General features: G+C 32.0%; 1 protein-coding gene across 2 annotated transcripts in view; it reads left to right on the top strand.

Moving 5' to 3' along the window:
• LOC130636093 (adhesion G-protein coupled receptor V1-like) overlaps positions 1-21,757 on the top strand; it is a 45,477-nt gene that overhangs the window by 10,983 nt on the left and 12,737 nt on the right. The window contains exons 19-49 of one of the 2 annotated variants that reach the window (XM_057445700.1): positions 498-635; positions 817-1,043; positions 1,449-1,678; positions 1,763-2,078; positions 2,409-2,600; positions 2,924-3,195; positions 3,490-3,907; positions 4,089-4,258; positions 5,055-5,316; positions 5,721-5,971; positions 6,057-6,277; positions 6,510-6,892; positions 7,144-7,592; positions 7,711-7,990; positions 8,517-8,847; positions 10,579-11,216; positions 11,757-12,124; positions 12,232-12,477; positions 13,742-14,135; positions 14,711-14,787; positions 15,023-15,183; positions 15,364-15,822; positions 15,995-16,352; positions 16,675-16,707; positions 16,981-17,486; positions 17,646-17,811; positions 18,376-18,617; positions 18,968-19,124; positions 19,661-19,967; positions 20,475-20,783; positions 21,236-21,612. In XM_057445700.1, the coding sequence (XP_057301683.1) occupies positions 498-635; positions 817-1,043; positions 1,449-1,678; positions 1,763-2,078; positions 2,409-2,600; positions 2,924-3,195; positions 3,490-3,907; positions 4,089-4,258; positions 5,055-5,316; positions 5,721-5,971; positions 6,057-6,277; positions 6,510-6,892; positions 7,144-7,592; positions 7,711-7,990; positions 8,517-8,847; positions 10,579-11,216; positions 11,757-12,124; positions 12,232-12,477; positions 13,742-14,135; positions 14,711-14,787; positions 15,023-15,183; positions 15,364-15,822; positions 15,995-16,352; positions 16,675-16,707; positions 16,981-17,486; positions 17,646-17,811; positions 18,376-18,617; positions 18,968-19,124; positions 19,661-19,967; positions 20,475-20,783; positions 21,236-21,612 (8,938 nt within the window). The remainder of the gene's footprint in view (positions 1-497; positions 636-816; positions 1,044-1,448; positions 1,679-1,762; positions 2,079-2,408; positions 2,601-2,923; positions 3,196-3,489; positions 3,908-4,088; positions 4,259-5,054; positions 5,317-5,720; positions 5,972-6,056; positions 6,278-6,509; positions 6,893-7,143; positions 7,593-7,710; positions 7,991-8,516; positions 8,848-10,578; positions 11,217-11,756; positions 12,125-12,231; positions 12,478-13,741; positions 14,136-14,710; positions 14,788-15,022; positions 15,184-15,363; positions 15,823-15,994; positions 16,353-16,674; positions 16,708-16,980; positions 17,487-17,645; positions 17,812-18,375; positions 18,618-18,967; positions 19,125-19,660; positions 19,968-20,474; positions 20,784-21,235; positions 21,613-21,757) is intronic. The other variant, XM_057445710.1, reaches the window with a different exon arrangement.

Raw genomic sequence — 21,757 nt, 5'->3', positions numbered from 1 at the left:
GCTGGTGAAATTTGTTTATTGTGTAATTGTCACTTCTTAAAAGTGCTGCAAGATGGAAAACAATGTATACCACAAGTACTCGATTAAGTCTGTGCCTTCCAATAATCCCTCCCTTTTGAATAAATGCCTCCACCATGAAATGAATTTTTCCAAGTAAGCCCCACCCCTTTTTAGGGCCACTATGGTTTTTTTCTGTGCTGATTGCTACTTGTTCTTTAGTCATGCTAATAAATCATTTATGTGAGTAGCTTTTCTAGCTATTGGCTGATACCCAATCACTTTTATACAGCATCGATCAACACTTAAGCAATTTAAATATTTCAATGTATTGTGATATTGAAAACATTGAATTGTAACCTTAAAAAGTTGCCAAATTATCAAAAGCCTTGCCCTCCCTTTTAATAAGACCCCACTATCAAAATCTTCTCTGACAAATTTATTGCATTCTATTAACATGACAGAAGATCATCACATAATTTTTTGTGTCTAAACTTTAGCTCCATCTCCAGCTCAGACTTTAATTATGTGATTGCCAATGAAGGTGTTATTTCTCTTGGCTGCTCACAAAGCAACTCCATGCCCTATATTGGATCTATTCAAGATGTGCGAATTTACCCAGTATATTTTGAGACAAAGTGAGTATGCACATTGTCATATTTGTTTATTTTATATTTCACTGTGCATTATTCTTAAAGTTTTGTTAGACATTATGATGGCGATGTTGTTATATCAAATATAAAACCTTTTTAAAAAAGAAAATTTTGAACTATTCTTTACAGATCTCTTGCATTTCATCTGTCAACTTTTTCTGTCTAGGGAAATAACTATGCTGCATGACTTGGCTTCAACATTTGATCCTTTTAATGGTAAGCTATCCTACTTACCTGGCGAAACAACGAAATCAGTTCCTGTATCTATAATAGATGATGATGTTGCAGAACCAAATATGTTCTATGTTGCAAGGATTATTGATGTAACGGATGATCAGCTACCAAGAGATCATGCTGTGTTGAGTAGTACAAATAATACTGCTATGCTAGAAGGTATGTTTGTTAACTAGTCGGTGGCACATGGGAAAATTAAGGGGTTAGCCAATTCTTTTTATATGTATCTCTACTTGCAGTATCATTTTACGTGACAGATAGGGGTATACAGGTATTATAATATAGATTTTTTTACGTGTGGTTGGTGCAATGTGAAAGTAAAAAAATTGTTTTGAAATTTGGGACTGTTATCAAGGAAATTGTCAATGTTATACCATAAGTTAAGTATTATTTTTATGTAAATATTTAACAGACAGACTATTGTAAATTAAAGGCTCTATAGAAACCGACAAACAAACTAAAGGTACGAAAACTAAGAAATTTTTGATTCCCTTGTTTTTGTTTTGTATGTCAGATGGATTAAGAAGATAAAAGCAAGGCTCAGTTGATTATTTTTGTTTATAGTTTTGAAGAGTGATTATGCAAATGGTGTATTTGGTTTGCTTCACAGCACTTGTATCGATAATCTGACTGAAAGTTTACATTGGAATGTCACAATTGAGAGGACTCGTGGATTATTTGGTGCAGTTGCTGTTGGTTGGGAACTAACAAGTGTAAATAACAAAGCAATTGCTGCAGAAGATTTTGTAAATGCTACTGGAAATGTTTATTTTCTGGAGAATGAAAATAAAAAGGTTACTGCTTTTTAAGGTTACAGGGTTGGACTTTCTGTAGATTTGTTCACAATTTTTGCCTTAACTTTTTCTCCTTAATTTCAGATGCTGGAAATAGCTGTTTTTGACGATTTATTTCCGGAAGAAAAAGAGTCCTTTATTGTGAAATTAACTTCCGTTATACCTGCTGATAAACAAAATGGCTCCACACTTAAAAGTGGTGCAGTTATAAATGAATCTCGTTCGCAATGTCAAGTGTCAATTCTTCCAAGTGATTACCCATCAGGTATCTTACAATTAATGGACCATGTACCCCACTCTTCTCCATTTATTAAACCTATAAAATCACCTTTACATATCAACATTGATGAAGAACAAGGAACACTAAATGTTTACATCGTCCGTTCACAAGGTTTGCAAGGTAAATGTTGCAGTGTTTTTGTTTTATTTATTCATTACAAGCATGAATTACATTGTTGTATCACATTATTCATTTTTCACATCTTCTATTTTTTTATATGACAATATAATGTTCTATCTAGTCATTTAAGTGTTCGGTATCCATTAACACCTGAATAATAAAGGAGCATTACTCTTCAATCACACTATGACCAGTGTGATTTATTGTGAGTTTTGATGCTAAAGCTACCTCTGTGCTTAGTTGTCGTCCCTACTTTATTTGAAAACAATAGAGAAATTAAAACTAATAAAATAAATTTGAGAATTGTAATCACCATTATTATTTATTTAGGCACTGTTTCAGTTGAATGGAAAACTGAAAGTGTCACTGCCGTTGGAGGCAAAGATTATCATGAAACACTTGGATCTATTTCTTTAAAACCCGGAGAAAAATCCGCAGTGATTGCTATCGATCTGATTGATAATGACGTTCCTGAACTTTTTAAAATTTTTAAAGTACTTTTGCGTAATCCAACAGGTGGAGGTTGGTACAATCTGAGGTTTTTTATTAAATAATGTCACTATGTCCCTCAAAATCGTTACACACTTTAAGATTTTAATTAGAAAATCGAAAACGAAGTTTTCTGTAAAAACAAAATAAACTTGATTGCATCCAAACACATTGATACATTGTGGAATTTTTTTTAAAAAAAACAATATTTACAAACAACGAAACCATAAAAAATTAAGTTTAGTTGTTTAAGTTGAATATTGTAAATTGAAAATAAAATTGTGTTCTGAATATACTTTTTTAAAAATAGATTATCTACACATTTTTAACTGTTATCATTTACCATTTTGTTTTAGCAATTGTTGACGCTGGTTCAGAAATGTATGTTCGTATCAAGCCAAGTGACAATGCTTTAGGAATGTTTAGTCTTAATCAGACAATATTTCATACAAAAGAAGGTACAACAGTAGACATCCCTATATATAGAGTTGGTGGATCCCTGGGAGGTGTAAATGTAACATGGACAATCGTTAATGGATCAGCTGACTTCTTGGACACAGTGGGAACTGTAATGGTAGCAGCTGGAAAGATGGTCACTACAATTACAATTGTAACTATAGATGAAGACGTAAGTTTTACTTATAAGTTGCATTTTTATAATAAATTTAAGCTGGTTGAAAGAAATGTCATGATGTGTTAATTCTTAATTTAATTTGAACTCGTGTTAAAACACTGGTAGAATAAACTGATTTCTACTTTTATATTCTGTGTTATTTTGTGGTTGTGCTCTGGTAAATAATTTACATGTAAATTAAAGGTAGTATAGTATACTAATAGTATGGTTTAATTTTTGCTCTGATAATGTTATTTTGTACTTAAAAAGACTGTAAGCAAATAATTTAAAAAAAAAATTACTGCTCAGGTTCCTGAATTAGATGAGTCGTTTGTCATAAAACTTGTCAATGTGAGTGGTGGAACAATTAATCAGAGTGCTGATGCAGCAATTATAAAAATACAAGCTAACGATCATCCGTATGGCTTGTTTAACTTTCAAAGATCCATGTTATATACAAATGAAGCAAACAAAACAATCCCTATTACCATCATTCGTGAAAAAGGCACTGCTGGCACTGTTCGAGTCTTTTATAACGTTGGGAAATCATTCACTACAAATGTTGCTGAGGAGAATACAGATTTCATCCATGCTAATGGCTTTGTAACCTTTTTTGATGAAGAAAAACAAAAAAATGCTACCGTTACTATATTGGATGATGATGTTCCAGAGGTCAATGAAAGTTTTCTGTTGAATATTACTCATGTAACAGTACTTAATCAAACAGGTATAGAATCATATTTTCATACTAGTAGTTTACAACTAAGCAACACTCATTTAGTAGGTTTATGCTTAGATATTTTAGTATTATTATATTTGATATTGCATGCAAATATGACGAAAACCCTTCTGTTTGAAAGTTTGATCCTTCAACAGTGAAACTTAGTTGATTTTTTAACCACATTTAGACCCTGTACATATGAAAATGATTGGTAATAACAGACTAATGCATGTTATCATAACTTCGAATGATAATGCAAATGGTGTTCTCACGTTTAAGAGTGATACAGTGTATGTTAACGAAGATCATATTGGTGGAGTTGTAAATGTTACGCGTAGCCGTGGCTTGTTTGGAAAGGTAAAGATTCATTTCCTGATTTTATTGTGTAATGTAGATGGAATTATACTGTTCATAAGTATGCATCATCACTGAACAGAAACTACATATTTGGAAAAACATGTTAGCAAAAGTTTTGGGTTTTTAAAAAATATTATTTTTTAATACATTAACAAGTTTAAAATATTAAAAAACAGTGTAATTTGCAATAAGAAGCAATCATGAAGATACGGTATTTTTTGTTCCTTTTTTTATCTTTTATATGATTCACTAAAATGTGTAGAAGATAAAATAATTAACAATGAACTTGTTTATTGTTTTTACTTTTTTGATTTAATGGATACGGGCCAGTACAAAGTCATATTTTTTAAGATATGGTACGTCCTAGTGTTTAAAAAATTTTGAAAAGTGTTTTGTTAGGAGATTTGTTTAAAAATTAAATCAATTTGAATCTTTTGGTGACAAAATGTTATAATCTTTAGTTTTGCAAGGTTTCAGCATCATAATTACTTTGCTGACAATATGTATGGTGACATTACTACACCAATTTTGCCATATATCTTTCCAATAATTAAGATGGTGGCAAATAATTTTTAAATATTCTAATCTAATCTGACTTTTATTAATATAAGCTAATATAAGCTAAAAAGGAGAGGCAAACTGTTACTGTTACTTTAATCTTTTATGTCACAAAACAGTTCAAGATATTTCAATTCATATCCTTTTCAAGAAAATAGCAAGTGTTTGTTTATAGAAGTAACTGATTGTGATATGACATGATGTGATATATGTCTGTTATACATATTATATTTTTTAGATCTCCTTTACATTCAAAGTAAAATCACAGTCAGCACATATTGGTGCAGATTTCACTGTCAATGCCTTCGATGTAGTAATGGTGGATGGCCAAAAGTCAGTACAACTTCCAATATATTTAATATCAGATGAAATACCTGAGTTCAATGAGTCTTTTTCTGTCGAGATTTTACCTGACACCATTAAAGGAGGTGCTGTCGTCAGCAATGAAAGAGCGTGTATGGTGATTATACTTGAAAATGATTATCCATATGGATTAATAGGTACATTTTGTTTTTCCACAATTTTTGTTGATCAACTCATTTGTTTGGTAGTTCGAAATATGCATTTTTACTGATCTGGTTTCGTGGTAGAAAAAACCTAATTTGTGTTAAACCTGCGTCTTCTTGCTCTCAATATTTATTTCCGTAAAGTTGTATTTGTATGTTTTTGTGAATGAATATAAAATTTCAGCTGACTAGGACTTTATTTATTTTAAGTCTGGAATATTAAAAATAAGAACATCTAAAATTTACAAATAAAGTAGGTTTTTTGTAAGTAAAAACTCTTACATCATCAGGTAAATAAATTTCCTTCTTGTTTTCCCATTATTTTTTTGTTATTTCGTTCATCACAAAAAAAACTTATCTGTTAGCACATTGATTTAATATGCAATTCCAAATGGTAGGTTTCTCTGGACCATCTGTGTATGCAGTGAAGGAACCTTTATTGAAAAGCCAGGTATTAATGCTACCAGTAGTCAGAGAAAAGGGCCAGTCTGGTGTAGTTCAATTACAATGGATAGCTGAATCTATGGAATCAACAAGCCTGTCTACAGATATGTTTCCAACTCAGGGTACTGTTGGATTTTTAACAGGAGAGAGTAAACAAAATATTCAAATTTCAGTGATGCATGATAATATACCAGAAGTTAACGAGGTAATTATTACTTAGATTTTCTTATAATATTAGGTATTATATTTTTTTTTAATTTGTGACCTCATTTTACTTCTCTTTTAACTAGACATTTACTATAAGATTATCAGAGGTATCAATGAGTAAAGCCAAAATAAACAAAGACAAATCTCAAGTTAAAGTAACAATTCTCCCTAACGATAACCCGTATGGTACAGTGGAGTTTGTAGATTCAGTTTTATTTGTCAAAGAGAAAGATTTTGATTACAATGTGTCAGTGCTGGTCCAACGTTCTGGTGGATTGCATGGCGATTTGATAGTGTTTTACCAGTATGTTGATTAAACTATATGTTAAAGTGATTTTGTTCTTTTGAAATTACTGTAACTAAGGTCTAAGTTGGTATTGAGGTGGAGAATTCAGGAAAGAGAAAATGAATAAATAATCAAAAATCCGTATTTCTACAGTTACATTACATGACCAAAAGTTCTCTGTTAAAACCTTTATGAAGTAGAAATAATGTAAAATGCTGTGGATCATTTTTTCTTGTATTGTTCTTTTTAGCACAGTACAGGTGGCTTTAAATAAAGCAGACGGAGGTACTGACTATGAGGAAATTCTGAATGATGGGAATATTATCATTTCAAATGGATCATCGCAAGCTCATATCAACATATTGATATTCAGTGACTTGATACCTGAGATGAATGAAACCTTTCAAGTTAAGATGACAAGGGTTGAAGTTAGGGGAATAAATGTGGCGCCAGAAAACAAACCTGCTGTAGGAAAGCAAAACATGGTCAATGTGACGATTGAAAGCAATGACAACCCTTATGGATTATTTTTGATTATGTTGGATTTGTATAATAATAATAACAACACTTTTATTTTGTCAGAACCAGAGGAGCAAAACATCCCATTAAAATTTAACATTATCCGAGCACAAGGTATGTGAATTTCAATGATCATTATTATTGTGTTACATTTTTTTCTTGTAGGGAATTAGCATTTTCTCATAGTAGTGTTTAAGTCTGACAATGAACTTTCCATTGTGATTCATTCACTGTTAATGAAATTGTCGTCTTCCTTTTTCCCACCAACATATCTTCTGTTGTGTTTGGTCATGAAAGTTAAACACAAGGTAATGAAAAGGAACATTTTAATAAATGCTGACTGTTGTAAATGATTATAATTTTAGGCCTATTCGGTACTGTTTCTGTTTCATGGCGATTATTACCTGGTTTTACCATTACTCCTGGTCAGGATGTGTCTGGTGCTACTGGTTCAACCATAACGTTTAGCGAAAATGAGCAGAAAAAATCGTTTACAATTTTTGTAAATAAAGATGACATTCCTGAGGACGACGAACAGTTTACCATACAGCTTTACAATCCAACTGGGGAAGCTGCAGTTAGCAAAAAAAATGACAGTGTGAAGGTCATAATAAGTGCTAATGATAATGTTGGTGGAGTTATTGGCTTTCAAAGAGGTTCCCTTTCCAAAACAGCCAGTGAAGGTGATGTTATTAAGCTCTATTTGTTGCGAAGTCGGCCTGGTCTGGGAACTGCAACAGTGACTTGGGAAATCAGTGGAGATGATGTGGCTGAAGATTTTGCAAAAACATCAGGAATTGTTACATTTCGTTCGGTATGTGTGTGAATTCTTTGGGGTATTTTTTGACGTTTTTTCTTCTGATTTGTCACATATACGTCGTACAATTTTGATTTGTTATTTGCATTTTGTGATCAATGTTCATTTACTTAAGGCTGTTTTATTGGAGCAAATTGAGCTGAGAGTTCTTTCTGACTTGAAACCAGAACCAAATGAGAATTTTATAATCAACCTTACATCTGTTGACACAAGTGGAATATCAAAAACAGGTGCAGCAATATTGGATCCATCTACCAAACAAGCTTTTATATCTCTTGGTGCAAGCAACGATCCTCATGGGGTATTTGAGTTTTCTCCGGTACAGCAACCAATATATATTAAAGAAAATATCGGAATCCTGGAGTTAATGATAATAAGAAGATATGGCAAACTTGGTAAGTGGAATTCTTAGGGACTCTGTTCAGTATAAACTCAATCTTTTATCACGACATAAACTCTGGAAAAGTAATTCAAAAGGAAGATTACGTTGTATATTTATGTATGAATTAATAATGTAAGACGATATGTCTTGCTATTGTAACCTTTTTGATGAAAATCTTGGCTTATACATCAACTATATCCCATTCTAACAAAAAATAATAAACCAGTATACAATGCTTAATATTATGCGAATGTAACATCCCCATAAAATAATTTAACAAATTTATACAGTGAAAGTTTTGTAGTTTTTTGAGCGTCAAATTACAACAACAACAACAATAAATACGTCAAATTTTATTCTCATGCAAACATCAATATATTGCTCTTTAAATCAGTAATATTAGAAATTAACATATGACCAGTAGCTTAATTCAAAATATTAAATTGCAATTTGATTTATTTACTGCTAGAAAAATTATTATCGTAAATGAGGGAATAGAAGGATAGCTTTGTTAATTTTTTGTTTACAATGTCATTCAGGTGTGGTTGATATCTATTACGAAGTACAATCAGTCAATTCTTCCCTGCATATTGCAAATGCATCTATTCCAGAAGACGTGTTAGTGCAAACCCCTAGTGTTAGAATTCGTGATGGAATAGATTCTGTAAAGCTATTGATACCTATCGTTAATGATGACTTACCAGAAATCAATGAGGGATTTGTTGTGAAACTTACTTCAGTGGTATTAAGAACTACCCCAAAAAATTCATCAATGTTACCAAAAATTGGATTATTACGAGATGTTGTTGTTGTCATTGATGCAAATGATGGAGCTGCTGGAGAGTTGTTTTTTACTGCTGCCTCTCTAAAGTAAGTCTTGATAATATCTGTTTCTTTTTATTTTGCTTTAGTGAGCTACATTATTTTTTATTTTAGAATTTGAACGGAACAGGATTGTGTTTTTATTGTTTTAAACATTGTTTAATGGGTTAGTGTGCAGACAAAAACATACAATCTTTGAAAAGAGGACATAATTTTAGTTTAATCTAACTGTGGTTGTTCCATTCTATTTTGCATGATGAACACATTCTTGAATATTCCTGGAAAATGCTTCTGCTGGAAATTTCTGAAATTGTCCTGGAAAATAATCATATTGAGTCATGTGAAAAGAATTTGTTTCTAAAAGTTTTTAAACATTCTTTTTTTTTGCTTTTCCATATCACTCAGCTTTACATTTGCTTATAACCATTGAAAGAATCTCCATGGATAAAGATTGTAAAGTTTCTTACTGACCAGTTTGTTATTTTTCCTGAATGTTTTCAGAGTGTCAATATGATAGCTTTTGCTTAGTACGTTAACTAGCAATATTCCTTTACTTTTAAAAGACAGGTTAAAAATGGACTCTATTTAATTCAAGATTTTGTGAAGTTTATAGCCAAATTTTGTTCAGATTTATAAAACATCTAAAAAATTAAAGTAAAATGTTATTATGCTTAGAAAAAGTTTCTTTGGATTAAAAATTTCTTGCCATTACTAAATTTCCTGCTATTATCTAGTTCTTCAGCAAGCGCATTATAAAGATTTAGGCCTGCAAATGAAATTTGCAGTACCCAAGTGTAAGCCACCTACAACTTTCTGTTTGCATCGTTTCTGTTCTGAACCAATCAAAATATTTTTTCACATGGTCTCAGATATGGACAAGTTTGTAAATGACTATGACAACAAAAAATAAGTGTTGAGAAATTTTTGGCTGAATTTAATTTAATATAAAATAAAGCTGTGGAACTTATTTTCTGCGGAAAATAATTCCACAGCTAAAGACAGATCAGAAGAAAGAAAATTATGGGCTTTACAGGAAAAGCAATAGTGTGAACTTCAATGCGCATCATTTAAGGGAATTAAAGATCATTAGTTGAAGTTAAGTTGGGTAAAGTAAAAGTTAGTCCAAGTATACCCATTACTTTCATTAAACACTTAAATCGATGTAACACACTTGAATTCTAGTGGTAGTTACACAAAAGATATTGCTATGTGGATTTAGTGAAATAGAGTGCATGTCATGCGCCTTAAAGAATTGCTTGTTTACATTAAGAGTTTTTTATTTAAAGTGAGAGAAAATGTAATTCTTTTTGTACAGACTGTGCCATCATGGAAATAATAAGTTTAAATTATTTTGATATTTTAATTTAATTTAAACATCTTAGATTATACTTCCAGAAATTTCATTCTTATTAATAAATATTTGAATATTTTGCAAATTTTGAATTCGTTTTTTTAAATGAATTTCCTATTTCAACAAAGTGACAAACCCTGGAATGTTAATAACCTAATGCGTGTCTGTCAAAAAGCTTTGATTGAACAACAGCGGCTTTTTAGATTTTGTTCCTAATCAGTAGATTAATTTTTTTCTCAATTTTTAGTATGGTTAGTATTTCTGGAAAATTATAAGAAATGTTCCTGAAATGTCCTGAAATTTAGATTTCAATTTTCTGTGGTCACAATGTTGCTGTAGAAATAAAACTGTAACAACATATTTTCCTAAAAATAATGTTGTGTATATTATAAAGTTTTTTTGTTATCATCAAGCCATCTATTTTCTAGCCTTAAAGTTGAGGAATACAACCACAGCTTCAACCTAACAGTATATCGTTCATTGGGAGCTTTTGGAGACGTGTATTGTTTTTATTTTCTGAATCGACTCACTTCATCTGTCAATGATTTTTATGTAAGTGGTGGTGTCATGAATGGAGGACCTGCCAAGCTTGTATTCAAAGATGATCAACGCACAGCTAATATCACTGTATACATAAAAGATGATTTTTTAACTGAGGATACAGAAACATTCGAAATCGGTTTAACAACACAGAATGCCTTGGGAAATGGAGGTGTGACAATTGGTGAACCTCGCCAAACAGTTATCTCAATTCTTGCAAATGATGATGCAAATGGTGTTGTATCATTTGCTTCTAGCTCAGCGTCCATTTTATTAACGGAACTGGGTAAAGATAATGCAATGTCACATCACAATTTTATTGTTCAGCGAAATGTTGGTAGGTTTGGTGACATCGTAGTTGGTTGGGAGGTATTAAATGAATCCTCACCATACGATGTTAAACCATTAAGTGGAATTCTAAATTTTGATGCATACGACACAGAAGAATCATTTAAAATCTCTGTCATTGACGATGAAATACCGGAACTTGAAAAGATATTGACTGTGGGTCTAAGCATTAAATCAGGTAATATCTAAGTTAACAATTTATGGCAACTTAATAACAGCTGCAATAGTGCAGGCTTAGCACAAAAGCAGTTTTTTAAACGTGTGTATGCACTCAGTATGCCTTCCCATTTACAGCATTTGTTAGCCCCTTTTGCACCCACCATTTTTTCTACCAATTATGGGATAAAATTGGATGTATTTGACTGCTGCTATGCCGTGTTTTCTCTTGATTGATCAAATAACAACACCTTAACATAAAATGTTTCAGCATAGAAAACAACTTTGCTATGAACTTTTCATTTAAATAATAACCATTTTGCCTTACCATACCATACCATTATAAGTACTTGACACATTATGCCCTTTGGCTAACACAGACAAAACAACAAGTGTAACATAGTTTACTCCAAATCTTTGCATGGTTTCCAGTTCCAAAAAAACGCATACACAAACTTACTGACTAAATTTTTGTTTACTTGAATGTTTGTTAAAATGTTCAGCCGTTTTAATTCTTTCCGTCAGCCACATATATAAAACAGTGGTTGTTTACACATTTTAGGGGGAGCACGACTTGGCAATTTATCAACTGCCACAATAACAATACCTGCTAATGATAATCCAAATGGATTGTTTTCATTTATCCCATTCCAAAAGGTTATAGTGGAAGAGTCTCTCAAAGCTACGAAAATCACTGTTCGAAGAAATGGCGGTCTGCATGGAAGAGTTTCAGTTGACTACAACACAAGAGATGGGACTGCAAGATCAATTAATGGAAAAGTTGTTGTCTTCAGTACTACTTATGTTTTTGATGTTGAAAGCACACAGTATGTTCACCAGTTTGGAGCATTTCATGAAGACTATATGGCACTAGCCACTGCACAAAATATTGTTTTGTTTGTGTGGAAAGGTACTTTGGTGAAAAAAGAGGTTAGTATGTGTTCTCTGTTTTGTGTGTACCTTTACAGCATTATTTCTTGTCTGCAAACACGGGTCTATTAAATCCTTCATTGCACTCAAAATCAATTATTTTTAAGGAATATGCTGTCCGTGGCATCACAAAGATCAACTCTCTTCACACATCTAACAAAAACATTTTAATTTTCTCAAATTCCTCTTCCATAATGGTTTATCAGTTCAATGAAAACAAGTCTGTAACTCTCCTGGAAGAAATAAAAGAATATGGAATAGCAGACACAATAACATTTGTAATTAACCATCAAAGTTTTCTGGCATTTGTAATTGGGAAAGATGAAACAAATGAAAGTATACAAATGTTGCAGGTATGTACCATAAAGTTTCTTCCGCGAGATTTTCTAAAACGTGTTGTCCGCGAAAGTTTTTTCCCGCGAATTTTTCTAAAACGTGTTGAACGCGAAAGTTTTTTCCCGCGATTTTTTTTGTAAATTTAGTTCCCAGTGAAGGCTTTTTATGTTAGTTGTATTTAACTACTTAGTAAAAGTGAAAAACAAGTATCGTTGTCTTTTTTTTAATCAGCTGATTTTATAGAAATTACGTTGAGAAAAAAGGCTTAGTACTATAACAAAGGTGATAAAGAAGCAGAACTATAATTTTTGTAATTTTTGTCAACGAGAAGATTGCGAAGACATTATAATCATAGACTAAGAGTATTATATAGTATTTATTATTATTTTTTTTTTTTGTGATGAAATAATAACTTTCATATCCTTTGTTTTATATTGTTTTTTAATACTTCATTATCATCTGTCCGCGAAAGTTTTTTCTCGTAAAAAAAATCAAAATTGCTCGTCCGCGAAAGTTTTTGCCCTGCGAAATGCAAAATTTTCGTGGCTCTTGTGAACCGCGAAACTTTCTTCCTTTAAAGTATTTTTAAACTATACATGGCAAATTGTGTGTATATATATATAGTTTATTTTGTTTTAGGTATCCCTATAAATATAGCTGTATTATGTCTGTTCATAATAGTTGCGAGCAGCTTTATTTCGGACCCCTTTGAAGTAATGTTACTTCGTGCTAATAGCCAAACAAAGATGCACAAAATACCGATGCAGGAAATATGTACAACGGTTAAAGACTGCAGATTGATAAACCCGTGGATTTTTCCACTGACTAAGCACTATTCTTTATATTTATAATACTAACATTTTCTTTCTCTGCGCATAATGGTACGATAGCAATAGCTGTCTCTGAACGATATTGTAGTTGTGCTACGTATACATCAAATGCGATATATAAAGGATGGGAAAACCCATGTTTCTGTATTAATAATATCAGTATTTTTTCTGTCTCTGTGCAAAATGGTGTCACAGTAATAAAAATGTGATGTATAGATGACAGCTGTACCACTGAACTATTTATCCATTGGCTGACAAATAGTCTTTGTTATAAAAGGCGCATTCTGTGTTTTCAAATTGGATTTGTACACTTTCATTTTAGCAGATTAAATAAATTTTTTGCTGTCGAACTTGTGGGTATTCCATGAACTATCGACTAGAAATGTATATTGTAGTTTGTTTCCAGAGTACCTTGAAAGTTTAGCTTTCTTTTTTAAACTTATTTTTTTAGTTGTACAGGTGGAACGGTCGTACGTTTGTAAAAGATGCAACAAGCATTCAGACTTACCATGCTGAAACTTTGGATTTCACCAATTTTAAAAATGCTCACTATCTCATTGTGGGTAACAAGTATAATAATATCACTCAGAGTTACAATACAACGTCTGTAATTTACCGCTGGTCGGATAGTCAAGGTTTTGTAGTTTATGGTGAAATATCAACAAATTCAGTAACTTTTGTGAGTTTTTTTGCTATTGAGGATAAATTCTTGATTGGTGTGACCAATGGTGGTGGAAACTGCATGTTGCATGAACATGATAAAAATGCACCTGGTCGCTTTTATTTAAAGCAAAATTTTCAGATGTCTTGTAATGCTATTGTTATGTTACGACAATTTGACCAAGGTTTGTTTGTGTATTTTTTATTTGTTTGTTTTCGTCCACATCTTTTCTTAGCATGAAGAAATTTGCCTGTAAAATTTCGTATCATTAACCAAGTCACAAAAAAAATTATTTTGAGCATAGCGTGCCATCTTAAAATGTACAACAAACCACCAAGGATGTTATTGACATATAAACTTTTCAAATGCGAATAATCTTGTAAGTTCTTTAAAACTTGATGCATTATTAAAATTAGAATTGATTGCTTTCTTCCAACTTATGTGTTTGGCATAAATATTTGATCTGAGTGTAACACGAATTTCTATTCAAATGTTGCAAAGCAAATATTTAACATTTTATAGTCAATCTTTTCAAGCTTAACCTGTATATAAAAAAATCTATATGTAACACTTTAACCAGCCAGGAGTATGGACATTTATAGAACATGCCTATCCAGCTATAAATAGATTTTATGTAACACTTTAACCAGCCAGGAGTATGGACATTTATAGAACATGCCTATCCAGCTATAAATAGATTTTATGTTAGTTTAGATTCTGTTTCCAGTTTTTAAATCTTGACTGGTATGTTTATTTCAGTGTTTTTGTTACTAACTGGTCCTTCATCGTCTTTGTTTCAACTGGATAAACAAGCAAATGTTTTCATACAAGAACGGGTGAGATATTTAAAAAACTTCTTTGAAACCTGTCCTGGCATAGTTGGGAAGTGCTTCAAATCTTGTTGTAGAAAATTTCAGAAAAAATGAAGAAAATAAACAATAAAAAATGATCAATCAGTCTTAACGAAATATTTATAACACTAATAATCAAATGCTTCTATATCATATATTCAAAAAGAAAATTTCGTTACGGAAACCTTGCAGGTTTAAACCGTTTTCTCTGTTTCTTTAGATATTTCCACCAAGATCTATTCAATATGCGTCCAGCTTTTATCTTCCAAACCCAAACGATAGACAGCTAGAACCTTACATGATCATGTACTCAAATAAATCTAGCGAAAATATATTAGTGCAATTGGTCCATCTTAACCAAAGTTCTGACTATGTGGAAAGGTGCGTGAATTAAAATGCACATTTTTGATATAGTATATCAAAGAGGACAGAAGAGTTGCTCAAGTTGAAAGTTGAATAATACTATTTGTGCCTTTGAAGCTAAAAAGATTAGTGTCATTTTTTTTCATTTTGGAATGAGTCACTATTTCATAGTTAATGTTCATTTGTTTTTGTTTTCAGATCTGGTTGCCTAATTTTCGAAGAGAACGAAGAGGAACTGGACCTATATTTCACAGTCCTCAGAGACTCAATACCTGAACAAGACGAAACTTTTTTTGTTGAGCTTACAAATGCTACTAATGGTTCTGCCATATCAAAGGATAATGTTCTTGAAGTTTTAATAATGGCTAACGATAATGCATATGGTCGATTTAAAATATCAAACTCATCACTAAGAAATTTTGTTGTCGAGGAAAAACATGATACATTGTTTAAGATAAAACTAGACAGAGAGTTTGGTTCTTATGGCTATGTTGTTATAGTGTATAATGTAACATCAAGAAGAAATAATCCTTTTCAAGATGAAATTTATCCTGAAGGTGGCCAAGTCAGTTTTTCACCTGGTGAACAGTCTAAGGAGTTGATTTTGTATTTAAAAAATGATAATATACCAGAAATAGGAGAACATTTCGAGTTAAGGTATGTTATGATTTGTTTTAATATCAGAAAAGATGATTTTTTCTTAAATTTTCTTTTCTTCATAAATATGTTAAAATCTAATGCGGTGCCAAATTATCTTTATTAAGATCATTAGTTGCAAAGAAAACTTTTAGATACATATTTTTACATTCTACCTATTAAACATTTTTAGGCTCACTCACATTCGCACTGTAGGAATGTCAACTGTAGGAGGAACCATAAATTACATGCAAAACACTGCTTTGATCACAGTTCTACCCAATGATCACCCCTACGGAGTATTTAAATGGAAAAACAATATTCAAGTCACAACTGAATTGACTGAAGTTAACTCAACTGTGCTTTTGGTGATTGAGCGACAAAGGGGAGTTTATGGTGATGTTGATGTCTCATATGAAACCTATATTAATATTTCTGTTGGAATGAAAGAACAACCAGCACGACCTTACATTGATTTTACACCTGTCAATGGAAGTGTAGTGATGAAAGAAGGAGAACGCGAAGCCTTTGTTTTTGTGAACATAAATCATGTAAGGAGTTGTAGTCATTTAACTCAGCATGTTCTTCACTTATTCGAAATGTTTTCAGAATTTTTTTGCTGAATTATCACCTTCGGTCAAACTTTGGACAATAACAAAATTCATCTTATTCTTGATAAATATTTTTTTTTTTGGAAATTAAAATAAAAAATAAAATAAAGGTAAAAGTTAATGTCTGTTATCATATTATATAACTAATATAATAAATACCAGCTTTTAAACTATACTTATTACTGCATATCGATGATGTACCATAAAACAGATGAATATTATCCAATAGCTGATTTTTAATATTGTGGTGTTTATGTTTTAGAAACTGATGGAATCTCAGTTAATCAATATAACAGTAAGCAAGCATCAATTTTAAACTTTTAAAATTTAACATACCTTAACTAATTAAAATGCATAGTAAATAATCGTTGACATAACTCCGTAAAGTTGTGAATTATATATAAAAATGTATTAAATAATAAACTAGTATTTATGTGTATAATTAGACCCTAATGTATCATAAGTTTGCAATGCAAGTTGTAGAAATAAAGTGTATACTGGTGCTAAACTATCAACTCAGGCACATGCACACAATAATTTGATGTGGTCAAATCATTGTCTTTATTAGGATGGCAAAATTGACTTCAATGAAATCTTTTACGTGAAACTCACTCATGTCAAGCTTACTTCAAATGATTCAATTACGTCACAAGCTCCACCGTTGTTGGATGTTAATCATGCTTCTGTTCAAGTCGTCATCACAGAAGTTGTGCAGCAAAATGGTGTCATTGAGTTTCAATCTCCAAATAGTGTATTTGTAACAGAAAATGTTGGTATGCTGAAGATTCCTCTCATTCGTACACATGGTGCGGATGCAACAGTTGGAATATACTTTGAGCTTGTGTTTCTAACTGCTGACACTGAAGATGTGTCTTTGGAAAAGGGGACAGTTACTTTTGCTGCTAATGAAACTAGAAAGTTCATTCCGTTAAACATTATCGATGATGATTTACCTGAGTTAAGGGAAGAATTTCTCATTGTTTTAACAAAACCTGTTGGTGGAGCTGTCATTGGTCAGTTTAATAACATCACTGTAGCCATTGAATCGAATGATTTTCCATATGGTTTATTCAGGTAAGTGTTGTACTAACTTGTCTTAAAGCTGTTCTAGATGGTGTGTTCATCAGATTTTTTTTAGTTATTTAAAAAAAACCTTTATCCACCATCTTACGGTACACTATTTACTCTGGTTATTTGCAGTCCAAACCATAAATGTGTCTTTCCTTTTTTTAGTGTTCCAGCTGACTCAGTTGATGTTACATTTAATGAAGGTGATATTGCTACTATCCCAGTTCAACGTTTAAAAGGGAAATACAACCAAGTATCAGTGTCATGGAGCTGTGAGAGGAAGGCTGCTATGGATATTTCAGTAACGAGTGGAAATTTAACTTTCCAACAGGTATGTCATATTACTTTTAATTGATACACATCAAAGTTTTGTCGGATATGTTACCTGAAGTGTTATTCTTAACACAACCTTTGGTATGTATAAGGGGTCAAGCTGGGTTCCTTATATTTGCAATTTATTTTTTTAACAAAATAAGGAATCAGAATCAGAAAATAAACGCTTGTGTATTCTGCAATAAATTGTATGCCTACAACAACATATCATTTTAATACACCGAAATTCTTTATAAATATAACTATTTTTTTAACAAAATAAGGGAATTTAATGTAGGAACTTCAGAATATTTAACATAAGTTTCTCTAGTCAATGCTAGGTTTTTGAGCTAAGACAAAGAAACAAATAGCTCGAGTGTGTTCTTTGCAATAAATTGTATGCCTGCATCAACAATTTATCTCTTTTAAAAATGCTTCTAACATAATGCAACATTGGACACATTATGTCCAATTTTGCATTATGTTTTGCACTTCGTAAATTTACGTGTATTATTCATACACCTATATTTACGAAGATAAAAAACTTTACTTAACTGTGAGCTGTTTTGTTGTTTTGTTTTAGGGAGAAACATTGAAACACATTCGCTTTACAATCATTGATGATGTCTTGCCAGAAGTTAAAGAAACCTTTACCTGTCTGCTTATGAATGTTACAAAGGAAGCTAAGTTGAGTAATCAGACGCAAGTAAAAGTGACAATAAAGGCTAGCGATAAACCTTTTGGTGTGTTTGTTATTGCAGAAAAATACAGGGAGTTGGCTGTCATAGAACCCACCATAGGATATGATGGAAACTTCAGTGTCATGTACGTAACACTGGTTTGTTACTGTAATATCCCGTGATATCTTTCTCTTGTTTTAAGTAGCACCTAGGACTCCTTGTATAATGTAATTGCGCATTTGCAACATGTATTAATAAAACGAGTGGGAAAAATATCCTAACAATTTTGTTCGTGAAAAAAATGTTCGTAAAAAGGTTTTGGTTGATATTGCACTAAATACCATTGAGACTTCATTGGTACTAAAATTTTTAAATCAGGTGAAATATGACGTATTTAAATTACATATGGCTGTGGCAATAGGAAAGGTAGAAGTAATGTTCTGTTAACTTTTTATTTCCGTATTTTTTTTCACTGTTTTTCCTCTCTCCTTTTAGTGTCAAACGTGAAGTCGGTGTCCACAGCATGGTGGAGGTGTCATGGAAAATACAAGGGTTTAATAATTCTATCAATAACACCTTTGAAACCTTTTCGAAGGCGTTTGGAGTTCTTGTTTTCCACTCAGGAGAGGCGAAAAAACCCATTGATATTAATGTAAGTATTCTGGTATTAGTTTATACATATCATTAAATAGAGTCATTGTTATTATGTGATTCTTTATCATGGCACGTCTGTGATAAAGAATCAAATATTTATACACACCATCCGGCTTGCACCACTAACATATTGCCGCAAGTAGTGTAATGGGCTCATCTGCGACTCCCAGTTCTGGGGACCACGGATCGAATCCTGCTCACTGTAATATTAGTGCTGCGCAAAATAGTTCTTCTTCAACATGGAGTCGTTGTTGTCTCCAAGCTTGGTTGTTTACCGCAATGATTAATTTTCTATGTCAAATAAATTTTTAGACTAATTTATTCCGTGACAAATACTTTTCCTCATCGAATGTATTGATAGTCTCCAAAACAGAACAACAAGGGTTTTTTTTTTTTCTTTTTTTTTTTGTTTCTTGTTTTTCCTGGTGAAATGCTATCCACTGATAAGGGATAGAAATTTATAATACAATGCTTGTTGTCTGTAAATGTGTTTGCAACCTGAATTTATATTACTTTTCATTTATACATATCAAGGTATTGTCGGATATATTACCTGAAGAATCTCAAACCTACATACTCACCTTACTCAATCCAACAAAGGGAGCAGAATTAAATCCTGATTTAGACACAACAAGATCCCACATCACAGTGGCTGCATCTGCAAATCCATATGGCATATTTAGTATTCAGGGAAGCAAGCTTCGTACAGTAACTGAGGATGATGGCACTGTAAACCTAATTGTCAAACGTACTAGTGGATTAATTGGAACTGTAATTGTGGAATATAATGTTTCTAGTGTAAATGCAACATTTGGTGAAGATTATTTTCCAGACAGAGGAGGTACGTTATTTAAATTTAGGGGTAGGTGGTCTTTACAGGGTTAACGTTAATAATATGTTGTCAAATGGAATAGAGGAACTGCATGAAGTTTTGAGGAGCTAAATTGTGAAGTTACAATAAGATGAAATCTGTTAGGATTAGTTTCCAAAGCTAAAACGTTGAAAAAGGTGTATGGCGGTTTTAATATAAGGTTTTTTTTAAAAAAAAAACATAACTAAGTATCATGCAGACAATTTCAGTGTTTTAATTTTTGTGTTCCAAAGCTGTTTTTTATTGTATTGTTGTCGTTTTAGAACGTTAATTTATGAGTTTTGATTTAGAAATTCACACCTTTATCATGTCTTTGCTCTTCACTGTTGAATCTACTTATATAAAACAACAAGGTTTTAAGATCTCGAAATCTGTATCCGTGGTTTATCCATACATTGCTACTATAAAAGCTTTTAGGACTACCTGTACAGGAGAAAAAAAGAATCTGTAGAAATAACCCTTTTAATTTTCTTTTAGTACTTGTTTTTCAAGATGGGGAGGGTTTTAAAACAGTCAAAATAGACATCATCGATGATAGCATTCCTGAACTCGCAGAAATATTCACTGTTGAGTTAACATCCATTGCTCTCAATAAATCAATAGATTTTAATCAAAAAATTAACAGTATTGTTATCAACACACCTCCAATAATTCTTACAACATCATCAGCAGTTGAAGTTTTGATTGCTGAAAGCGACTACCCCTATGGTGTGATTGGATTTAAAGACAACATTATCACAGTGCATGAATGGGAAGGTGTTATCAACATACCAGTCATCCGAAGTGGTTAGTAGTTTTTGTAAAACCGCTTGCGTTATTTTTTTAATGTAAAGCATACCAGTGTTATTAGCATTATGAGAGTGATAAGTGTGACTCAAGTAACCAGGAATTATTTTTTGCAATGTGGAAATCTACCCTGCTGATGGTACCATATATTTCTGTTAGAATAATAAAGGCTTAATTTTACTACAAAAAGAAGGTTTTATGATATATAGATGGAGACAGCGCAGATCCTGGATGCCTCGAAGTTAAAGGTATTCAGGCTACTAGAAGCAAAATTATGCTGAAAACCAACAACATTAAAGTTTTGTTTTCAGAAATAATTCTGGTTGGTGATATCAAGAAGGGTCTTAGTGATATCTATTTTGGATTTTGGAATGCAAGCCTTTTCATAATAGATTTCCCTCAATTACCGGTCTCAGAACATAGCAAAATATTTTGTTTATATTTTCACATAGGTGGTGTTTTTGGGTCATCAGAAGTCATATTTACATACACTCCTATCTCTGCTACTATCAATTCCGATTTTATGATCAACATAACATCAATAACATTTTTGCCTGGTCAGAATATGTCAAGCATACCTGTCCAACTCCTTGATGACGCCGTACCTGAAGGAAAGGAAACGTTTGAGTTGTATCTTCAAAATGTGATTGGCAAGGCTATGTTGGGGAATAAGACTCAGCTTATTGTTGTGATTGAAACAAGCGACAATCCTCATGGATTATTTGGTTTCTTTAATGTGTCTGCTGAAATTTATATTCAGAATCCTCTATCTCCAGTGGTTTTTAACATCACTGTGTCTCGCATAGCAGGGAATTTAGGACCAGTACAGGTAAAACTGTGTATATAAATGTTGTTTAAAACTAAACACTCAAATTCTGAATAATAAAATTATTTTGTCTTAAATGAAAGGGAAAAGAATAACACCTTCGTTAAACATTGTCTTATTGTACAACTTTTCTGTGGTTGTGCATCTT

Source organism: Hydractinia symbiolongicarpus, chromosome 1 (genome assembly GCF_029227915.1).
Source record: "Hydractinia symbiolongicarpus strain clone_291-10 chromosome 1, HSymV2.1, whole genome shotgun sequence".
In the NCBI taxonomy this organism is placed as follows: Eukaryota; Metazoa; Cnidaria; class Hydrozoa; order Anthoathecata; family Hydractiniidae; genus Hydractinia; species Hydractinia symbiolongicarpus.
This window is presented reverse-complemented; position numbering and strand designations above follow the sequence as displayed.